Source organism: Geotrypetes seraphini, chromosome 12 (assembly GCF_902459505.1).
Source record: "Geotrypetes seraphini chromosome 12, aGeoSer1.1, whole genome shotgun sequence".
NCBI classification, from domain to species: domain Eukaryota; kingdom Metazoa; phylum Chordata; class Amphibia; order Gymnophiona; family Dermophiidae; genus Geotrypetes; species Geotrypetes seraphini.
Genome location: NC_047095.1, coordinates 119,476,682 through 119,496,788, shown reverse-complemented (window position 1 = coordinate 119,496,788; position 20,107 = coordinate 119,476,682). Strand labels below are relative to the sequence as shown.

The 20,107-nt window shown below is 45.4% G+C and overlaps 1 protein-coding gene across 2 annotated transcripts in view; it reads left to right on the top strand.

Moving 5' to 3' along the window:
• Positions 1–471: 471 nt before the first annotated feature.
• LOC117346073 (sialoadhesin-like) overlaps positions 472–20,107 on the top strand; it is a 29,099-nt gene continuing 9,463 nt past the window's right edge. For both annotated transcript variants that reach the window (XM_033915375.1, XM_033915373.1), the window contains exons 1-6: positions 472–598; positions 5,009–5,323; positions 7,302–7,610; positions 13,546–13,863; positions 14,223–14,510; positions 14,830–15,147. In XM_033915375.1, the coding sequence (XP_033771266.1) occupies positions 544–598; positions 5,009–5,323; positions 7,302–7,610; positions 13,546–13,863; positions 14,223–14,510; positions 14,830–15,147 (1,603 nt within the window). In that variant the 5' untranslated portion in view covers positions 472–543. The remainder of the gene's footprint in view (positions 599–5,008; positions 5,324–7,301; positions 7,611–13,545; positions 13,864–14,222; positions 14,511–14,829; positions 15,148–20,107) is intronic.

The following is a 20,107-nucleotide window of genomic DNA, read 5'->3' as shown; positions in this document are numbered from 1 at the left end:
GCTAGATGGACCATTGGTACTGACCCAGTATGGCTATTCTTATGTTCTTACGTGAGCCAAGTATAGGACAATTAAGCCATTGTAACATCACTGATGAGGCTGGCTCTGAGGCATTATGACATCACAATCTCAGCTCTGGAATGTTGCTCTCATTGGGGTTCCGGAATCTTGCTATTCTTTGAGATGCTGGAATGTTGCTACTCCTTGGGTTTTGGCCGGCTACTAGGGACCTGGATTGTCCACTGTGAGAACCATTGGTCTGACCCAGTAGGGCTATTCTTATGGCCTTATGCTGAAGCCCCTGTTATTGCTTTGAGTTGTGTGGTCGTCTACTTTACCCACGAGTCCCACCCCAGAAGCTGACGCCCTAGTCACGCCTGATGGTTTGGCTGGCTGGTCTTGCTCACATCACGTCCTCCTCTTAAAAATCTTTACCACAGGATGTTACTCAAGATTCCATCTGGCTTCTCTTCCTCTTTCAATCTAATCTAAACTGTCTGGGGGGGAATAGTACAGCAGCTGACAGGATCTCCGCTTTTCATCATGGTAGGGGTCCTGCTCTTCTTTCTCTGTGGTTTCCCCCTCGCTGGGGCTGAAGGTAAGCCCAAACCCAGGCCCCTCTCCTGAGGGACATATTGTGGTATATCGAGCAATGTAAATAAATACATAAGGGGAAGAACGGTGGATTTCCATTACCAAGGGACATTTAATTCTTAGACATAGGGCAGCTCTAGATCAGCTTTCTTTCAAGACGCATCTGTCAACCTGTTTCAATGAGAACGGTTTTCTAAATTGGTTTGTGTATAAATTCACACGAGGGCTGAAATCTTCCTGCTTCACCCGTTATTTCGTGCACAATGTAGGTGGAGAGAAGACCGGAGAGTTCTTCAGTCCAACCTGCTTCTGGATGCTCAGCTGCTCTCTCTGGTCTGACTCGTGAAAGGATTTTTCACATTTTGTGTCTGTGAGAAAATTGCTTGATAGAGAATGACATGGGGACAAATTTTTCCCCATCCCCACGGGAAATCATTTTCCCGTCCCATCCCAGCGAGTTCTTTTCCATCCCTGCTCTATTCCTGCAAGCTCCGTCCTCATCTGCACAAGCCCCACACATTTTAAAATCCTAAGTAGCAACATTCTAGAGCTCAGATTGTGATGTCATAATGCCTCATTCCACCAATGCCTAAGCTCCGTCCTCATCTGCACAAGCCTCAAACCCTTTAAAATCCTAAGTAGCAACATTCTAGAGCTCAGATTGTGATGTCATAATGCCTCATTCCACCAATGCCTAAGCTCCGTCCTCATCTGCACAAGCCTCAAACCCTTTAAAATCCTAAGTAGCAACATTCTAGAGCTCAGATTGTGATGTCATAATGCCTCTTTCCACCAATGCCTAAGCTCTGTCCTCATCTGCACAAGCCTCACTTTCAAATCCTAAGTAGCAACATTCTAAAGCTCAGATTGTGATGTCATAATGCCTCATTCCACCAATGCCTAAGCTCCGTCCTCATCCGCACAAGCCCCAAACACTTTAAAATCCTAAGTAGCAACATTCTAGAGCTCAGACTGTGATGTCATAATGCCTCATTCCACCAATGCCTAAGCTCCGTCCTCGTCTGCACAAGCCTCAAACCCTTTAAAATCATAAATGTTCGAGGCTTGTGCAGTTAAGGCAGAGCTTCCAGGAATGGGGCAGGGACAGCGACAAGACTCACGGGGAAGAGACAGGGAAATTGAGTTCCTGCGGGGATGGGGAAAAATTTGCCCCCGTGTCATTCTCTATTGCTTAAGACAGCTGGTCCAGGTTCTCATCCCAGAAAAAGCAGAAAAACACCGGGTGTCCACTTCGTCGCCAATTCCGCAACAGTGGAGAACCTGAAAAATGCAACTCCAAATCTAGCGGTCATCTTAAATCCCCCGTTCACCACACACCTTCCCTCCACCCCCCCCAACCACTTAACCAGTTTCCCCCCATAAGTTTCTGGTTTTGTTAAATCCTCATTCCAACTTCCCTCTTTTGATAAAAACCACCAGGCTCAATTTGCAGTTTCAAAGATCTTACGGCTTCTAAGTTCCAGGGAAACAAATGTGGTCATCCCAAAACTGAGGACATAAGAATAGCCTCACCCGGTCAGCCCAATGGTCCATCTAGCCCCGTATCCCGTCTTCACGGTGGCAAATCCCAAAAACCCCAATAGGAGCAAGATTCCATGCCACAACTCCAGGGCAAGCAGTGGTTAAAAAATCTATTTTCTGATTGCAGACAGGGAATAAAACCAGAGCCCTAGATTAGTCACTGTTCATGAGTTGTTTGCTGTGTGAGCTAGTGATGCGGTAAACCCCCCCCCCCCCCCCCCCCAAATGAATTCAGTTTATATGTAATAGTGTTTGGTGAAATATATGTAACCGCGCTCCTGTCTCCTATTGAGAAGATTATTTATTTACCCCTCCCCCCCTTTTACAAAAGCGCGGAAGAGGTTTTTAGCGCCAGCTGGCGTGCTGAATGCTCTGCGCTGCGCCGACGGTCATAGAGTCCCTACGAGCGTCGGAGCAGCGCAGAGCATTCAGCGCACCAGCCGGTGCTAAAAACCCCTTCCGCGCTTTTGTAAAAGGGAGGGGTTAGTTAGTTATTTAGGGCCTCTTTTACCAAGCTTTTTAACGCAGGCTGCTGCAGTAACTGCCTCGACGCCCATAGGGATTTAGAGGATTTTGGCGCTATTGCTGCGCAGCTTTGTAAAAAAAAAAAAAAAAAAAAGGGGGGGTAGTAATTCCCCCCATGAGTTCTTTTCCTGTCCCTGCAAGCTCCGTCCTCATCTGCAAAAGCCTCAAACACTTTTAAAATCATAAGTGTTTGAGGCTTGTGCGGTTAAGGCAGAGCTTACAGGAATGGGGCAGGGACAAAACTGGTGGGGATGGATTCAAATTTGTCCCCATGGCATTCTCTAATTTGAATCTTGCTAGGGACGGAGTATGACCTCTGCTCACAGAGGGGAATTTTCAGATTGTACAGAACCTGCGGACCCCTGAGTAGTTTCAACATCTTCACCAGTCAGTTTTGGTGGGGAGTGTTTCATATCCATTTGCCTGCAGAAAATGCCTGTACAAATCTTCCCTAGACTAGAAAAGGACCTGGGTGTACTGATAGATAGGACCCTGAAGCCGTCGGCACAATGCGCGGCAGCGGCAAAGAAAGCAAATAGAATGTTAGACATGATAAAGAAAGGAATCACGAGTAGATCGGAGAAAGTCATAATTACCTCTTTATAGAGCAATGGTCAGACCACACTTGGAATACTGCGTCCAACATTGGTCCCCCAACCTAAAGAGGGATATAAAACTGCCGGAGAGGGTGCAGAGACGAGCAACGAAGTTAATAAGAGGTATGGAGAACTTGGAATATGAGGAACGACTCAAGAAACTGGGACTGTTCTCCCTTGAGAAGAGGAGGCTGCGAGGGGACATGATCGAGACGTTCAAAATACTGAAAGGCATCGATAAAATAGAGCAGGAAAAAAAATGATTTACATTGTCCAACGTGACACGGACAAGAGGACATGGTTTGAAGCTAAGGGGGGACAAGTCCAGGACAAATGTCAGGAAGTTCTGCTTCACGCAGCGAGTGGTAGACACCTGGAATGCTCTTCCAAAGGAGGTTATTAAGGAATCCACTGTGCTAGGATTCAAAGGCAAATTAGATGCACATCTCCTTACGAGAGGCATAGAGGGATATGGGTGACTAAAACTACATCAGGTGTATACCTGACTGGGCCTCCGCATGTGCGGATCGCCGGACTCGATGGACCATGGGTCTGATCCGGAGATGGCAGTTCTTATGTACCTCCCATTAATCAAACTCTTTATTTTTTATCTTTTTTAGTATTTATTTACCACATAGCCTAAGTGGTTTTACATTCAGGTATTCAAGCATTTTTTCCTACTATCCTCTACCTAATGTACCTGGGGCAATGGGGGTTAAGTGACTTGCCCAGGGTCACAAGGCGCAGCACAGGATTTGAACCCACAACCTCAGGGTGCGGAGGCTGTAGCTCTAACCACTGCACCACAAATTCCCCTTTCTTTGTGGACAGGCCTGTAATAATGTTCTTATCTTAGCAATGTACTATTGAAAATATTAAATGAGACATAAACTATACAATATACTCCTAGAGTCCCTCCTCAAATTCATCACCGAGCTATCCATCTCACACAAACATGTGACCATCCTGGGAGAGTTCAACTTCCCAGACTACCCCAACACCTCAGGAATGAATGACAGCTTCCTCTCCTCCCTCACCGACCTGGGATTCCACCAAACTGTAACCACCCATACACACACTCAGCAGACAACACTTTAGAGTTATCTTCACCCATGGGGACCTGACTGCAGAGCCTCAACAAACAATCTGCACTACTACACCTTTCCCATAGTCAGACCACCACCTCATTGAGTTCCAACTCCCAATTGAAACTATCCCATCCCCGCTGAAAGGCCCTATCCCACGCACGTCGAATCCCCAGCTCAGTCAACCCTACAGTTATGGCCGCAGGCATTCGCAATCTAAACAAGGAAGGTCTCTCCTGTCAGAAACCGCCCTACATCCACTTCATCCCCCATTTCTGGAACCAAGTTCCCCCACAAATCAGACTACAGAACTCTGTGATGACCTTCCAGAAAGCAGTAAAGACCCTCCTCTTCAACTGAAATTCTAACTGCAAACTACCCCTCGACCCCCTTATATTCCCCCTCCTATCTGCACTCTCCTGTACTTAAATTGCTGTATAGTCTTTGAACTGTCCAAATGTACTTAAGTTGCTGTATAGTCTTGTACTGTCCAAAATGTTTTCCATTGTGAATGTTGGCTTGTAACCTGTTCTGAGCTACTGGGAGGACGGGATAGAAATCGAAATAAATAAATAAAACATAAAGTCACTCAAAAATGTCTTACAGTGTTTTGACTTGCTCCAGCATTAGTGAGAGTCTCTTCCTCAAATCTCTTCTCATTTGCAGATGTGGTGTTCTCTGCTCTGGGACAGTCCATCCTGTTACATGGTGACAGGGAGCTCAACCTGGACTGGATATTTGTCCAGTGCTCTTTTCGAAGGCAACAGGAATCAAAGTCCTCTGCACTGGCGAATCTGTATTCTAATGAAAGTGTTTCCATCCAACCTGGTAGAAAGCACAGCAGACTTCAAATGTTCCCAAATGCCTCACTCCTCTTACAGGATCTGCAGCGGGAGGATGCTGGGACGTACGCCTGTCAGCAGTATGATAGAGATCTTGCGTCAGACGTCCTATACCAGAAGAAGCTGGTCCTTCTAATAGGTAGGTCTACAATTGAAATAGCCAGCGTGGGGTTGGATAAAACTCGAAGGTTCCTTGTAAGGAGGCAGGGGATTGGTGCTGATCACTTCCAAGAATGTCTTGTCAGAAAGCATGCCATTGGTCGACCAGGGTCTATAGTTAGAATGACCATTAGCGACCACTGACGGGGTAAGTTTCTTAGTTTCTTCATAGCCTACGTTTCAAAGTGTGAAAGCATCTTTAACATATGCATGCTGTCGGTAGTTTTTAAAGCTGCCCAGGTACCCTTTTTTCAAAATGAGTAGCATAAAGTTTATATTTTTTGGCATGTGATATAGTGCCCTATCTTGAAGAAGTTCAGGGCAGTGTACAATTTTTTTTTTCTATCAGGTATCTAAGCATTTTTCCCTATTTGTCACAGCGGGTTCACAATCTATGGTACTCGGGGCAACAGAGGGTAAAGTAGCTTGCCCAGATTCACAAGAAGCCACAAGGTAAAATTATGTAATTACCTGTTAATTTTCTTTCCTTTAGAAGCAGCAGATGAATCCAGAGACCAATGGGATAGCTCACATCTATCAGCAGGTGGAGATAGAGAAACTGATTAACAGGTGTACTTATTTGCTGGCACTCCTCCTGTCTCATCAGTATAGCTCCTTGCCCAAGCACATTTAACCATCAATAGGTATAGCATGTAAAAAACTTCTTTCCCAGAACATATTGCAAATAGCAATGATACAGAATACAATCATTAAGAACACCCAATCACTAAACGTCGCATACGAAACAACCGACAACCAAATACCAGAAAGGGTGGGGCTCTGGATTCATCTGCTGCTTCTAAAGGAAAGAAAATTAACAGGTAATTACATAATTTTACCTTCCTTAGCAAAGCAGCAGATGAATCCAGAGACCAATGGGATGTAGCAAAGCAATCCTCGATCTGGGTGGGAAGCAAACGCCGCCTCCGCAACAACCGAAGCACAAAACGCCCCTACCGTAAGCGCCCCCACATCCAAGCAGAAATGCGGAGAGAAAAAGAGAGACCTAAGTATACCCTCTATCACCGGAGGGAGGGTGAGGCAGGGACAAGGGAGGGCCCAAGTGTAACCTCCAGAGCCGGCACCGATTAGCCGGACACCCCTGACTCACTGAAGAGAAGATCTCAACAGGAGAAATAAATCAACCAGCTCACTGAAGAGAAAGCCTCAACAGGAGGAAAGAAAGGCCCCTTCACAGCCAGAGTCCAGGAGCTAGTGGAACAGCGACCACACCTGCTGGGAGATAGAGAATACTGATGAGACAGGAGGAGTGCCAGCAAATAAGTACACCTGTTAATCAGTTTCTCTATCTCCACCTGCTGATAGATGTGAGCTATCCCATTGGTCTCTGGATTCATCTGCTGCTTTGCTAAGGAAAGGGTGTTTGCATTTTGGGCCTGATTCTCTGTAGGATATCAATCTCAGAGGCCACCGATGGTGTGTCAATCAAGCATCAGTGTCCTAATAGGGTTACCAGATTTACCTTCGGGAAAATCTGGCCCCATGGCCCCACCCCCAGGACCGCTCAGTCCCACCTCTCAGACCCTGTCTGCCCCCCCAGCTCCACACGGCATCCACACATGCAACGCATTGTCTTTACCGTGTTGCATCCGCCGGACATATCCTTGAAAAGGAGGACGTGTCCTTATACTATGTCTTATTTGGATGTGTCAAGTATACAATATGCAAAGCTTTTACTGGTGAAGATTTTAATAAGCTGGTTATCAAGATCATCCCCTCCACAGTCTCATTTTGGTTTTGTCCTTATCACTGTGGAAACATTTGGTGAATTTTCCTAGTTTTGCACAGTCACAGGACTGTCACAGTGTGGTCAGACATTCCCAGCCATGGCCAATGACCAGTCACAGGACTGCCACACTGTGGTAGCGTGCTGCAGAGTTTTCAGGGGCATTTAATTTATAAGTAATAATTCCTTGATCTTTCTCTCCTCCCTATAGCTGAATTTTTCCCCCCGTCTCCAGTAGAGGAAGGTACGGAAGTGGACTTGAGATGCTCTTTGTTGTGTGATGAGAACAATGATCCGTGCACGGTGGACCTCGAGTCTACTGACCTGAAATGGATCAATTATGCAGGGGAAGGTATCCGGAGCCAGTTTGGAAGATACACCATTCATAGTAAGAGCGGATCTTTTTCCACCAATCTGCTTATCAAAGTGACACGTCAGGACCACAACAGGCAATGGAAGTGTGAGTTCTCTGTCAACGGCCGCATAAAAATATCCCAGGAGTACACAATTACTATCAAAGGTAAATAACCTACTCTCTCATTAGTCTGCACACATTCAGAAGACATGTACAGCACCTCTTCTGAGTATGTGCTGCATGGTTAAAGCTACAGCCTCAGCACCCTAAGGTTGTGGGTTGAAATCCCTCGCTGACCCCCCTTGCCCCAGGTGCACTAGATAGAATTTGAGCCCACCGGGACAGATAGGGACATATGATAAAGTACCTGAATGTAAAACTACTTAGGATTTAAGTGGTAAATAAATACTGTGGCAGGGTTTAACAGGAAAATTTGTCTTTTAATCTACAGTATTTATTAGGATTTATTTACTGCATTTTTAAAGAAATTCAGCCATGCAAATAACACTAACTCTCCCCCCCCTTTTTACTATACTGCGATAGCGGTTAATAGCGTAGGGAGCCACGCTGAATGCTCCTCGCTGCTCCTGACGCTCATAGAGTTCCTTTTATTTCGACTGTGAACCTTTTGGACAGATAGGGAAGTTCCAAGCACCTAATATTAGATATTTAATTGTTTGTGAATCGCTTGTGAATTGTATTGTATTGCTTTGTACACAAAGGACTTCAGAATCAAATCTGTATGTATACTCTGCCTTCCCCAACCTCCCCCTGTCCTATCTGTTCCCTAAATGCACACATGCTGTGAAAACTGCCTCTTTACCCGAGCAAAACCTCTTGAAACTTCCTCACATACCCACACGTGCCCTCAGATCACTTCAACAGAGCCTACTCGTCATCCCCTCGCCATGTCAGACCGCTTACGACTCAACCAGGAATAGTATCTTCTCAGTAATAGGACATCCCCTGTGGAATGCCCTAATGATTTAAGACAAGAATCCAAACCAAAAGACTCACAAGCCACTTGATCACACAGCATATGAATTGGAAGATAATCCACAAGCTTTTCTCTTTCCTATATTGTAGTTTGACCCCTTTTTTTTTCCTTTTTGTACAAGTTTGTTTGTTTGGTTAATTATTTCCCCAAATATGTTCGTTAACTTGACTGTTTTTATTGATTAATGTACACCGCCTAGAAGCCTGATTAGGCAGTATAACAAATTTTTAAATAAACTTGAAACTTGGACCATAGGGACCCCTGAAGACAGCCTGTGTTAGGTCCCACGCTTTCAGCATATTGAGTCCTTTTTGTTTATATGTTTTTTGGTGTTTTGTTTTTTTTTTTGCATGGATGATCAAATTAAAAAATAAAGTCCATATCAGGAAAGTCAACCCTCCACAGAGTCTTTTGTTTTGGCCATCACTTTCTACTGTGGAGTCATTGGGTCAACTCCCTTGGTTCTTGCGTTAAGACAAGAGTCCTCCATTGACCGCTTGAAATCATTGCTACAAAAACCCCTTCCTTTTTAAAGATGCTTTCGAGTGATTCTCCGAACCGCTTGGGGGAGGGGGGGGGGCTGCCTTGCCAAGCTTTACAACTTGCCTTGCTAGAGTTTACCTATCTCTCCTCACCTTCTCTGTCCTATCAATTATTGTCGTTCTGTTCCTCTTATTATTCCTACCTCTCTCCCCCCCAATTCACTATTAGATAATATAGTGTACAATATACTGCATAGCAAATTGTAACCAGTAAACTGTATATTATCATTAGCCCCTAGCATGTATCAAGTTAGAATAAAAATTTGCATCATAAACTTACACGGGTTATATGTATGTTAAACCTATAACCCATTCGGAGCTCTTTGGGGACAACGGGCTAGAAAACCAATTAAATAAATAAATATACCGCATTTTGTGGGGCATCAATTCATTCGTTTTCTATCCTGTCCTCCCCAAAAAGCTCAGAACGGGCTACAAGTTATGATACATAATAATATACAGATAACAGGTTACAATTTGCCACAGTTACAGTACAATTTTTTTACAATACAAGTTTTATCCTACTTGACACATACTAGAGATCTAATACCAATATACAGTTTTACTGGTTAGATTTGCCATAGTTACACAGTTCAAGATGTTTCTATACAAGTTTTATCATAACATGATTGTCATGCCCCTGGCCCCACCCACCCAAAGGTGTAGGCTGAGAGTATCTGTTCATAGCCTACCAAGGTATAGGCCAAGTATCCACACAACACCTAAAGGGGTATAGGCCAAGAGTCCTAGCTAGCTAGCTGGAGCTCAGATGCTCCGAGGTTTTGGGCTTACCGAGAGTTAGGCCAAAGCCAGCATTCCTCCTCTCGAAAGTCAGCCTGGAGCTCTTATTTCCAAGAACTCAAACTATGCTTTCTGCTGGGAGTCCATTAAACAATCCCCCTTTCAGTTAAAGGTGAGGTCCCTCTTGACTCCCCCCACCTCAAAATGTCCCCTGAGGATTGAGAGGGTCCAAGCCAAAGCTCCTCTCCCTACCAGGAGTCCAGTTTAAGGCTTTAGGAGTCTCTTTTCTTTGTAAATCACCCTTTTTCTCTGCAATTTACTGTCTTATGCAAATTAGTTATTCAAGTCCAATGGCAAGGTCATTCAATCTTTACTAATGGGCAACACACTTCTCCGGGGAAAATAGGGGTAACTGGTTCCTAACACCAGCCACCTAGTCTTTCTCTAAGACTAGAATCACCCCACTAGGAACTAGTTGAACCCAGCTATTCCATTTAACCCTGGTTACCTATTTCTCATGGGAACTTTGAGGAGGGGTAGACTCCGGTGTAGCCCTCCCTTGGGAAAGTACTCTCACATGTGATGGGACATACACCCCATCACAGTGATATATACCGAGGATCTAGTACCAATATATATTTCTTTTGATCCATCAGTTGTCTTGTGAGAGTTAGAGAAAGAGGTATGTTTTGATTGTTTTCCTAAAACTGGAGTCCTTCGAGGGATCTGATCTGCAGGGGGCAGATGATGTAATACGGACCCTTACACGGTCTGTGTTTCGGCAAAAAGCCTTTTTCAGGGGTCCAGGTCAGTATTCACTCCATGGTGTCAAGAATGTGAACAAAACCTTGTCCATGAGACGCTAGAGCAAAAGCACTTCTGCAAGACTGTGTAGGCTCCGTATTACATCATCTGTCAGTTATTCATAAAGTAGAGATTGTTTTATTTTAGATGCATCTTTTATTTTTCATTTTTATTATATTTTATTTGTCTTAATAAATGCCACATCAAGATCATTGATTACCAGTTTTTTTCTTTTTGTGTCTGGACTTCCGGTTTGCGACTGTGGAATATCTGGGCCCCCTCTTTGTTCGGAAAAGCATTAGCTTGATATCTATGTTATTTGAATGTTCTGATGGGTGCTTATTAGGTTTCAAGCTTAATAAAAATTTGATATACTGCCTATCAGTCTTCTAAGCGGTTTGTACATTAAAACATATAGGACCATCATTTCCACCTTTCTCCTTAAATTAAGGTTGTCTGTAATCAAAGTGGTTTGCACATGATTTACTTCTGATATCTTTTTTTCCAGTTTTTACCAAAATATTATCCTGTTTAAGTCCATTTAATTCATCCCTTTGTTCTAAGAATTTCTTTTCTAAGTCTTTAATTTGTGGTGACAAAGTCTGTCCCAAAGTAACTACTAAATCCCATATGGAGTCCAGGGTGACATTAGTAGGTTTAGCAATAGAAAATATACTTGCAGGTATTGAACCAGCTTCTTCTCCCCCTGAAAGCCTTGCTCCCCTTCTTGTCCCTTCGCTGTTTCCACCGCAGAAATGATCTCCCCAAGTGCTTCACCCGGTTCAGCCTCCTGGGAAATGGAGTCTGCCTCTTCGGACTGACTACTTTCCCGTGGAGAGCTAGCACTCTGCGGTTGAGGGGGCAAGGTCCTAGCGTTGGGGTTCAGCGTCGACTCAAGCCCAAGGAAACTCGCTGCAGCCTCACTCATTGCTAGCGGTTCCAGTGGGCGATTCCCCGGTGGGGTTGACTCCTGCCATAGACCAGGAGTAGGCAATTCCGGTCCTCGAGAGCCGGAGCCAGGTCAGGTTTTCAGGATATCCACAATAAATATGCATGAGATAGATTTGCATCTCAAGGAGGCAAGGCATGCAAATCCATCTCATACATATTCATTGTGGATATCCTGAAAACCTGACCTGGCTCCGGCTCTTGAGGACCAGAATTGCCTACCCATGCCCTAGGCGCATCAAAAAGTCTTCCATGGTCATCTGCAGAGGAGTTTCCAGGCGCCTCAAGACTCCAGAGGCGCTTTTCCCTCTCCTCTTCGGCATCGGGATAAGTTTAAAGGTAATTAATTGCCGAGTTTATGAAAGCGTCTCACACACCCTCAGCAGCTCGCAGCCATCTTAAATTAAGGTAAAGAATTACATTATCAAATAGGAAAGAGAACCATATGGGGGAAATACAAAAGGGAAATCCCATCTGATAACCAAAGCAGAAATGAAGATAACGTTTCATGCGCTAAGTGCATTAGAGGTTGAACGCAGCTTTCAAAAGAAATGTTTTTTAGTTTTCCTTTGAAACGATCTAGCATGGGTTCAGCCCGTAGTTCTGGGGAGCAATGAGTTCCAAAGTAGAGAATGACACTGTGACAAAATTCATCACCGTTACCGTCCCCGCGGATAATTGCGGGAAACCATCTTCATGTCATTCTTTAAGGAGAGAGGGAAGAATCAGAATATGAATGGCCACAACCACTGACCCGCAAGCTTTGCTTTGAAGAATACTGGTGTAGAAGGACCGAGGTTGAAACAGACACTAGAAAATGACAGTCTCTGGTATCCAGAGCAGATATTGTGATGTCATGTCTCATTCCACCAATAAAAGCCAAGCTTATCAGTGATGTCACAATGGCTTCATTGTTATATACTTGGCTCAGATAAGAATCAGAGTATGAATGGGCCCAGCCACTGACCCGCAAGCTTTGCTTTGAAGAATGCTGGTGTAGAAGGACTGAGGTTGAAATAGACACTGTCTCTGGTATCCAGAGGAGATATTGTGATGTCATAATGCCTCATTCCACCAGTGCCTAAGAGCCAATCACATCAGTGATGTCACAATGGCTTCATTATCCTTGGCTCACATAAGAATCAGAGTATGAATGGCCACAACCACTGACCCGCAAGCTTTGCTTTGAAGAATGCTGGTGTAGAAGGATTGAGGTTGAAATAGACACTAGAAAATGACATGAGATTATTTCCTGCGGTTATCCGTGGGGACGGGAATGGTGATGATTTTCTCACCATGTCATTCTCTATTCCAAAGAGATGGGGCTGTGCCGGAGAAGTTTGTTGTTCGTGTAGTGCTAATAATATGGCGAGACGGAACCGTTCAAAGGTATTTCATAAGTATTATGCTGATGTTGTATTATATCTCTCTCATTTGGATTTCAGTGCTATTAAGTATATTTTTGATACTGTTTATGATAGTCCTATAAGTTTCAATTTGCTGATTACAAGTTTACCACATTTATAGTATTTATATTTATAGGGTTACCAGATGTCCAGATTTCACCGGACTTCTCCTCTTTTTAGAGGACATTTCCAGACGTCTGGACTGCTTTTCAAAACCCGGCACTTGGTCAGGGTTTTGAAGCTTCCAGCTCGGAACCACAATGGGAGGGTGTCTGCACCTAAGCATGTGCAGATGCCCTCCCGATGTGGGGATGGGGGGTGAGGCTAAGACAGAATGGGGCGTTTCTTGGGTAGATCGGGATGGGGCTGGGTGGAACTGGACAGACCTGGGAGCGGGGCCAATAGTAAAATATGGTAACCCTAACTAGTTATGCTGTTAACAAAATTGTAAGTTTTATGAATTGTACTTGTGCACCACCTTGGGTGAATCTTTTCATAAAGGAAGTTCATAAATCCATCAATCAATCATAAATTGAACATTTAACTCCAATAACAGAATAGCCTGTGTCTTATCGTGCTACGATTGGGAAATAATCACATCTATCATACGAATTCCTGGCCCCTGGCTCCCAGTACTCATGGAGCCTTCTTCTCTGTTCCAGGCGCTGGTGATGCAGTGTACTCTGCTCTGAGACAATCTGTCCTCCTGCCCTGCCCTCGGAAACCAGGCCCCGGCTCACAGAGGGTCCAGTGGAAGCTTGAAAGAGAGCCAAATAAAATTTTCCCCCTGGCTGTGCTCTTTCCAAATGGATCTGTTACCAAACTTCGTCCTATTAATCACAGGATGGTGATGTTCCCAAATGCCTCTCTCCACTTGCCATATCTGCAGGAGAAAGACTCCGGGATATACACTTGTGTGAGTTATAACACAGATGGCTCAGAGGTTACTCTTGGAGAAGTGTCCTTAATGCTTCTGAAAGGTGAGTCTGGGCTAGAGATAAAAGGGGAGATGTTTGCCACACAGAGGGCTAGTCGTAGAGGGGCCTCGGTGGAATAGAATGATAGAAGAACTTCATTACAAAACTACTTAGCATTGGGCCCACTTCTGAAATTGTATGTAAAGACCCATGAATATGCCATCCAAGAGATGCGAGTTCTATTCACAGTGCTGGTTCCTGCACCTGGGAGAAGTCTTGTAAAATTTCCTCATAGGTCTGCATCCTGTCCCCTCAACCACTGGATGCCACTACTGGACACAGCTTATGATAAGGGTGCTGGGAGTAAAATACAGGGACCCTCCTCCCCTAACTCTGAAAGCTTTTGATATTCTCTCTTTCAGTTCAGGCTAAACCCAAGAGTCCTGTGACTGAAGAAACAGAGGCAACATTACAATGCATGGTACTGTGTGCCAGGAATGAAGGACAATGTTTGTCAGGCCGAGAGGACGTGGAAGTGACCTGGCACAATGACAAAGATCAAACTCTCCAAGTTAGAAAAAGCAAGAATGGAGTCTGGACCAACGCACACGTCATAGTGAAGAAATCTGACCACCTGAGGAAGTGGACTTGCAAGTTCTCCATCCGCAATCACACAAGAGCATCCCTGCAGTATCTGATGAGAGTTAAAGGTAACTTATCCGACCAGGGTGGCCGCCAGTGCTGCATCTTTTAACTCAACCCCCCCTTTTTTTTTTTTTATCCCTCCTTTCCCCAATGCATTGTGGCAGTTGTGGGCCCCTGAATCTTCCACTTCAGCAGAACTACAGATATGAAAATGCATCATGACAAACTAGAAAAGGCTTAAGATCCCTTTCTAGGAACTGGATCACTAGGACGCTTTAACATAAATTAATCCATTGAAGAATAACAGCACTTAGATGCCGTACTCTCTGTGAGTTTTCACTGTTATGCTTTCTCTGTCAGTAACTTGATGTTCTGCTCTTACAGATATTCACTATGTGGAGCTGTTCGTACCAGAAGGAGGCTCTGTAGAGTTTCCAGGCATTGACCCTTCTGAGCTTGAATCCGACAGCCAGCTAGAGTGGTCTTTCCAGAGAATCGGCGCTTCTGAGTATCAGAAACTTGCCGTCAGTTCTGGCTCTGGTTCAGTGCACTGTGCCAAGTGTGATCCCTCACCACGCTTGTGCCTTCTTCCGGACACCTCCCTTCTTCTGCAGGACGCACAAGTCACAGATGCCGGCAGATACAAATGCAGTAACAGCCCTGAAGAGACAATTCAGATTTTCAACCTTGCTGTGTTATCAGGTGAGGCTATATACTGTATCTCAAACAAAACCCTCTTTGCCCTTCCTACTTCAGGCTAGAGGTCTGCATGGGAACGGGGATCGCGGGAATCCCATGGGTCCCACAGGAATCCCCCCCTAATCCACGGGACTCCCACAGGGACCTCCCTCTGGCCAACAGGACTCCACGGGGATGGAAGGCTTTGGAAGCAGGGTTCGTCCATATAATATAATGGACACGTCAGCCTTAGTAAAAGAGGGGGGTTTATAAGTTAATTATCTGAACAGAAAACAAAAAAAGGGTTCCACCAAAGAGATTCCACAAGGAAAACAGCAGCGCAAACACAAAAGAAACTGTGGAATTGATGATCCTGTCAGAAGTAATTGCTGCTTTTTATGGGGATAGGCGGGGATGGAGGTAATTCCTTGCGGGGATGGGTGGGGACGGAGAGGATCCTGACGGGGACGGGTGGCGACGGAGAGCATCCTGACGGGGACGGGTAGGGACGGAGAGGATCCTGATGGGGACGGGTGGGGACGGAGAGGATCCTGATGGGGACGGGTGGGGACGGAGAGGATCCTGATGGGGACGGGTGGGGATGGAGAGGATCCTGGCAGGGACGGTGAGGACGGATAGGATCCTGACGGGGATGGGTGGGAACGGAGAGGATCGTGACGGGGACGGGTGGGGATGGAGAGGATTCTGATGGGGACGGGTGGGGATGGAGAGGATCCTGGCGGGGATGGAGAGGATCCTGGCAGGGACGGGCGGGGATGGGTGGGATTTCTGTCCCCGTGCAACTCTCTACTTCAGACCTGGTGTCCACTCCAGACCTTCAGCACAATGAGCCCTAGATCATTTTGCCCACTTACTTTTTTAACCACTTTCTCAGCTTGTACCGTGGAAACAAACATGCCTCCGCCTCTGGGGGTGTATGTCCTGGGTGCACATATTTATTTATTTATTTAGATACTGCAATAACCTTAAAGTTCAGAGTGGTTTAGAACAAAAAGAAACTGGACAAGACCGACATCTACAATAACAGTAAATCATCAAATACTCATGCCATTCTACACACTATAAATTTATCAAACAGGTAAGTTTGTATATGTCACTTAAAAACGAACACACACCCCCTTTCACAAAACCATGAAAGCGGGATTTTAGCACTGGCTGGTACATTGAATGTTCTGCTCTGCTCCCAACGCTCATGGAACTCTATGAGCGTCAAGGAGCAGCAAAGAGGATTCAGTGTGCCAACCAGCGCTAAAAACCGTTTTCATGGTTTTGTAAAAATAATAAAAAAAGGGGTGGGGGGTGGAAATAAGAATCAGGACATAAAAAATAACATGCTAATTCATCCCAAAGCTGCACCACCTTAAAGACAAACAGCTTATCCACCTTGACAGACCCCCAAACTGAAGGAAAAGCAAAATAATTAACTCTTCGGGTAATTTGTGAACAGGCGACAAACTCAAACCTCTTCACAACATAAGAAGGGGCCAAGTGAGTGAGGTCAAGGAGTTACTGGTAATATCCAGGAATTACAATCTTATATTTGGGGTCATATTCCGTAATTACAAACTTATATTAGGGTTAAGACATTACGATGTGGGAATCCGGATAGTCTGACTGACTGCTGTGGTTGCCGGGATCCTTGTTAGGGATATAATGCTTCTGAACCTCTGCTAAGGCGTTATCTAGCTTGGATGAGATATTTTGTAAACAGGTAGGTTTTCAGGTCTTTGCGGAAGCTTTTGAAGGCTGGGCTGGAAGAGAGTTCCACCATTTTGACGCTAGATATGGAAAAGTTCTAGAAGGCATTGTGTCGTGCTTTAAGCCTCTGGGGTTTGGGAATCTGGTTTCTGAGCAGTCCCAAAATGGCTTCTATCTCAGTGGAAACAAAAGTAGGAATTGGAATTACCACAGTAATATCGTCCGCATAACTGAAATTAATAAACCCACTTTGGGCCAATATAAAAACAGTAGAATCTCAGTTAACCACGACTTGGTTAACCAGCACTATCACCCAACCAGCAAAAAAAAAAAAAAAATAAATCACCAGGGGTGAAATAATGTCCTTTGAAGCACCAGCAGTCCTGAGCCACAAACTCCCCCACCCCCACTTCTAGGACGCCATACGGATCGTCTGTGAATTTAAACAAGGGTGCTTCAAAGAAAAGAGCAAAGCTAGTAAAATTTGGGTCTATGTGTGGATATTTGAGGAGGCAACAAAAAATAGCATCACTGGGTATATTAAACAAAGACCGCCCCCGCTAAAGGCATGAAAAAATGTAGGGCCTTGGGTGTTTGAGGCCTTGTCGGGAAATTAGATAGACAAGGCTCAAGGCCTTGTCGGCGATGCATGCTCGCAAGGGGGACGGAGGTACTTCTGCCATCGTAGGCCTCGATATGGAAAAGGCATTCGACAGTATCTCGTGGCAATATTTATTTTGGGTGCTTCCAGCCTATGGGGTAACGGGGAACTTCGTCCACTGGATTGAGGGCCTCTACACTAATCCACAGGCACGCCTTATTATTAATGGGGGTCTTTCGCTTCCTTTTGACTTATGTCGGGGGACTCGTCAAGGATGCCCCCTTTCTACACTTCTGTTCGTTTTAGCCTTGGAACCTTTGGCCATAAAGATCCGTGAGGGTAGGGAGCTTTGTGGGATACGGGTGGGACCCACTGAGTGTCGCATTACATTGTTTGCTGACGATATCCTGCTTTTTCTAGATCAGGCTCCTCTCCATTTGCCGATAGTTCTCCGCTTGGTGACGGATTTTGGAGTCATTTCGGGCCTCCGGGTGAATTGTGATAAATCAGAGTTGATGCCTCTGACGGGCCTTACCTGGGCACCTTGGCATGCGGGCCTGCCCATACCCCCGGTGACAACAGCTATGCGATATCTCGGCATTTATTTACACCCAGTTCCGCGGGTTCTCTATCAGCATAATATTCTGGATGCCATAGAACGAATTCGACTGCTTTGCAGCGCATGAAAGGATCTTCCCTTGTCGTTGTTTGGACGGGCTGCTTTAATTAAGATGGTTCTCCTGCCGAAGATTCTTTATCCGCCGCAGACGGTGCCTATCTGGCTCCTTCAACGTGATATTGGTAAACTTCGTTCCATCTTCATTGCCTTTTTGTGGCGACACTGTGCGGCACGTATTAGCTATGCCAAGCTGACTCTTCCTGGGGGCCAGGGTGGATTAGGCCTCCCTGATGTTCGCCTTTACAATGTGGCAGCTCTCCTTCGCTTTGTGCATGAGGGGCTATCGGGCTCTGCCCGGTTTTCCCCTACAGGCTGGTGGTCGACTTGGTGTGCTCCGTATACTTTCCTGAATCTTTTACATTCTCCCACAATTCCGAGGGGAGGGGGGTTGTCTTCCAAATTTCGGTTTTTGAGGCCTTTCTGTTTGGCATTGAGATGGTGGCGCCGGGCTCAGGGTAAGATCCCCAGTGCTTCTCCACTTCTTAGCCTCTCGGGTAACCCTGATTTCCCACCAGGTCTTCGCAGTCGACTTTTTGCTGATTGGGCTACTCGCGGGACCTCTACACTTCATGATATGATGGAGGGGGATCAGGTTTATTTTTCTTCGTTTGCCTCTTTCAGGGACCGTTGGGAGCTCCCAAATACTCACTTTTTTGCTTATTTGCAAGCCAGACATTATTTCTCCGGTCTTCAGCAGATCCATGGGACTAAGTGGCTGTGTGGGCCCTTAGATGAGTTTTTCTTTCAGATCCCAGCTGCTGGGGGATCTTTGTCTGTCTGGTATAAGGTGGCCGGTTCGGGTTGTGCGGCAGGTCGCCTCTCTCAATTACAAAACGCTTGGAATCGTGATCTGGCGGCTCACTACACTCCGGAGACCTTTCAGGAGCTTTTTCATAATTTAAAGGTCTTTGTGAAGTCTGCGGCTTGGCAGGAAACCCAATTTAAGATTCTTCATAGGGCGTATATTACCAGGGCTCGGGGCGCTCGGTTGGGGCTTTGGGATACTGACTTATGTTCCAAATGCGAAGGGGCGAAGGGGTCCTTTTTGCATTCCTTTTTGGAGTGTCCCACCCTTGCTTTGTGGAACCAGTCTTTTGCGCAGCTTCGCTTGGTCTTGCAGGTGGAGGTGGAATGGGATTATAGGACGCTGCTTTTGGGGGACCAGAAATTGCTTGAGGCTCAGGGTCTTACAATGCCCCAGCGGCGCTTTATATACTTGACTTTTTTGACTGTCAAACGCACTATCTTGCACTACTGGACACAGGCTGGGGATGTTCCTTTTGAGAGCTGGTTGGGCCAGATGATTGAATTAGCTCGTTTTGAGCTTTCCTATTATAAATGCTCGCATAATCCCGAGGTGCTGGCATATCTGGCTCTCTGGATGGAGTTCTTGCAGTTGCCCTTGTTCGCACGTTCTAGGGGAGGGTTGGGGGGTGTATGACTGGGGTGTGTGTTAGTTGTGTTTTTTGACAGTGGAGTGTATGTTTGTTGGTATGTATGACTCTGGGGTTGTTAGGGATGGGTGCGAGTGATTTCTCTTCTTATAAAATGTAAAGGGTTGGCGGTTGCCTGGTTTCGCATTTTGTATTTTTTCTTCTCTTTGTTTCCACTTCTTGGCATTTTCCTTATGGGGGTGGAGCTCCCCCCCTAATTTCCTATTTTGTGGTTCTTGTTTTTTGCTGCTGCTTGCTCACTCTTTGCTCTCCGTATGGAATTGGTGTCCTGTAGCTGTGGCTGTATAATTTTTTTGTACTATTGTATTATTCTTATCTCTTTGTACCTGAATCTTTGTTTTATGTTTCTCTGGCCAGTTGCCTTGTTGTACCCTTTCTTATAATAAAAATATATTAAAAAAAAAAAAAAAAAGAAACTGGTTAAACCCCAGGGGAAGAGGGCTCAGTGTGCTCTAGCCAAATACTTATTAAGGATGGGAAAATGTCCTAGCTATGCTAATAGAGGACCAATACAAAGAATGTATAATTTTT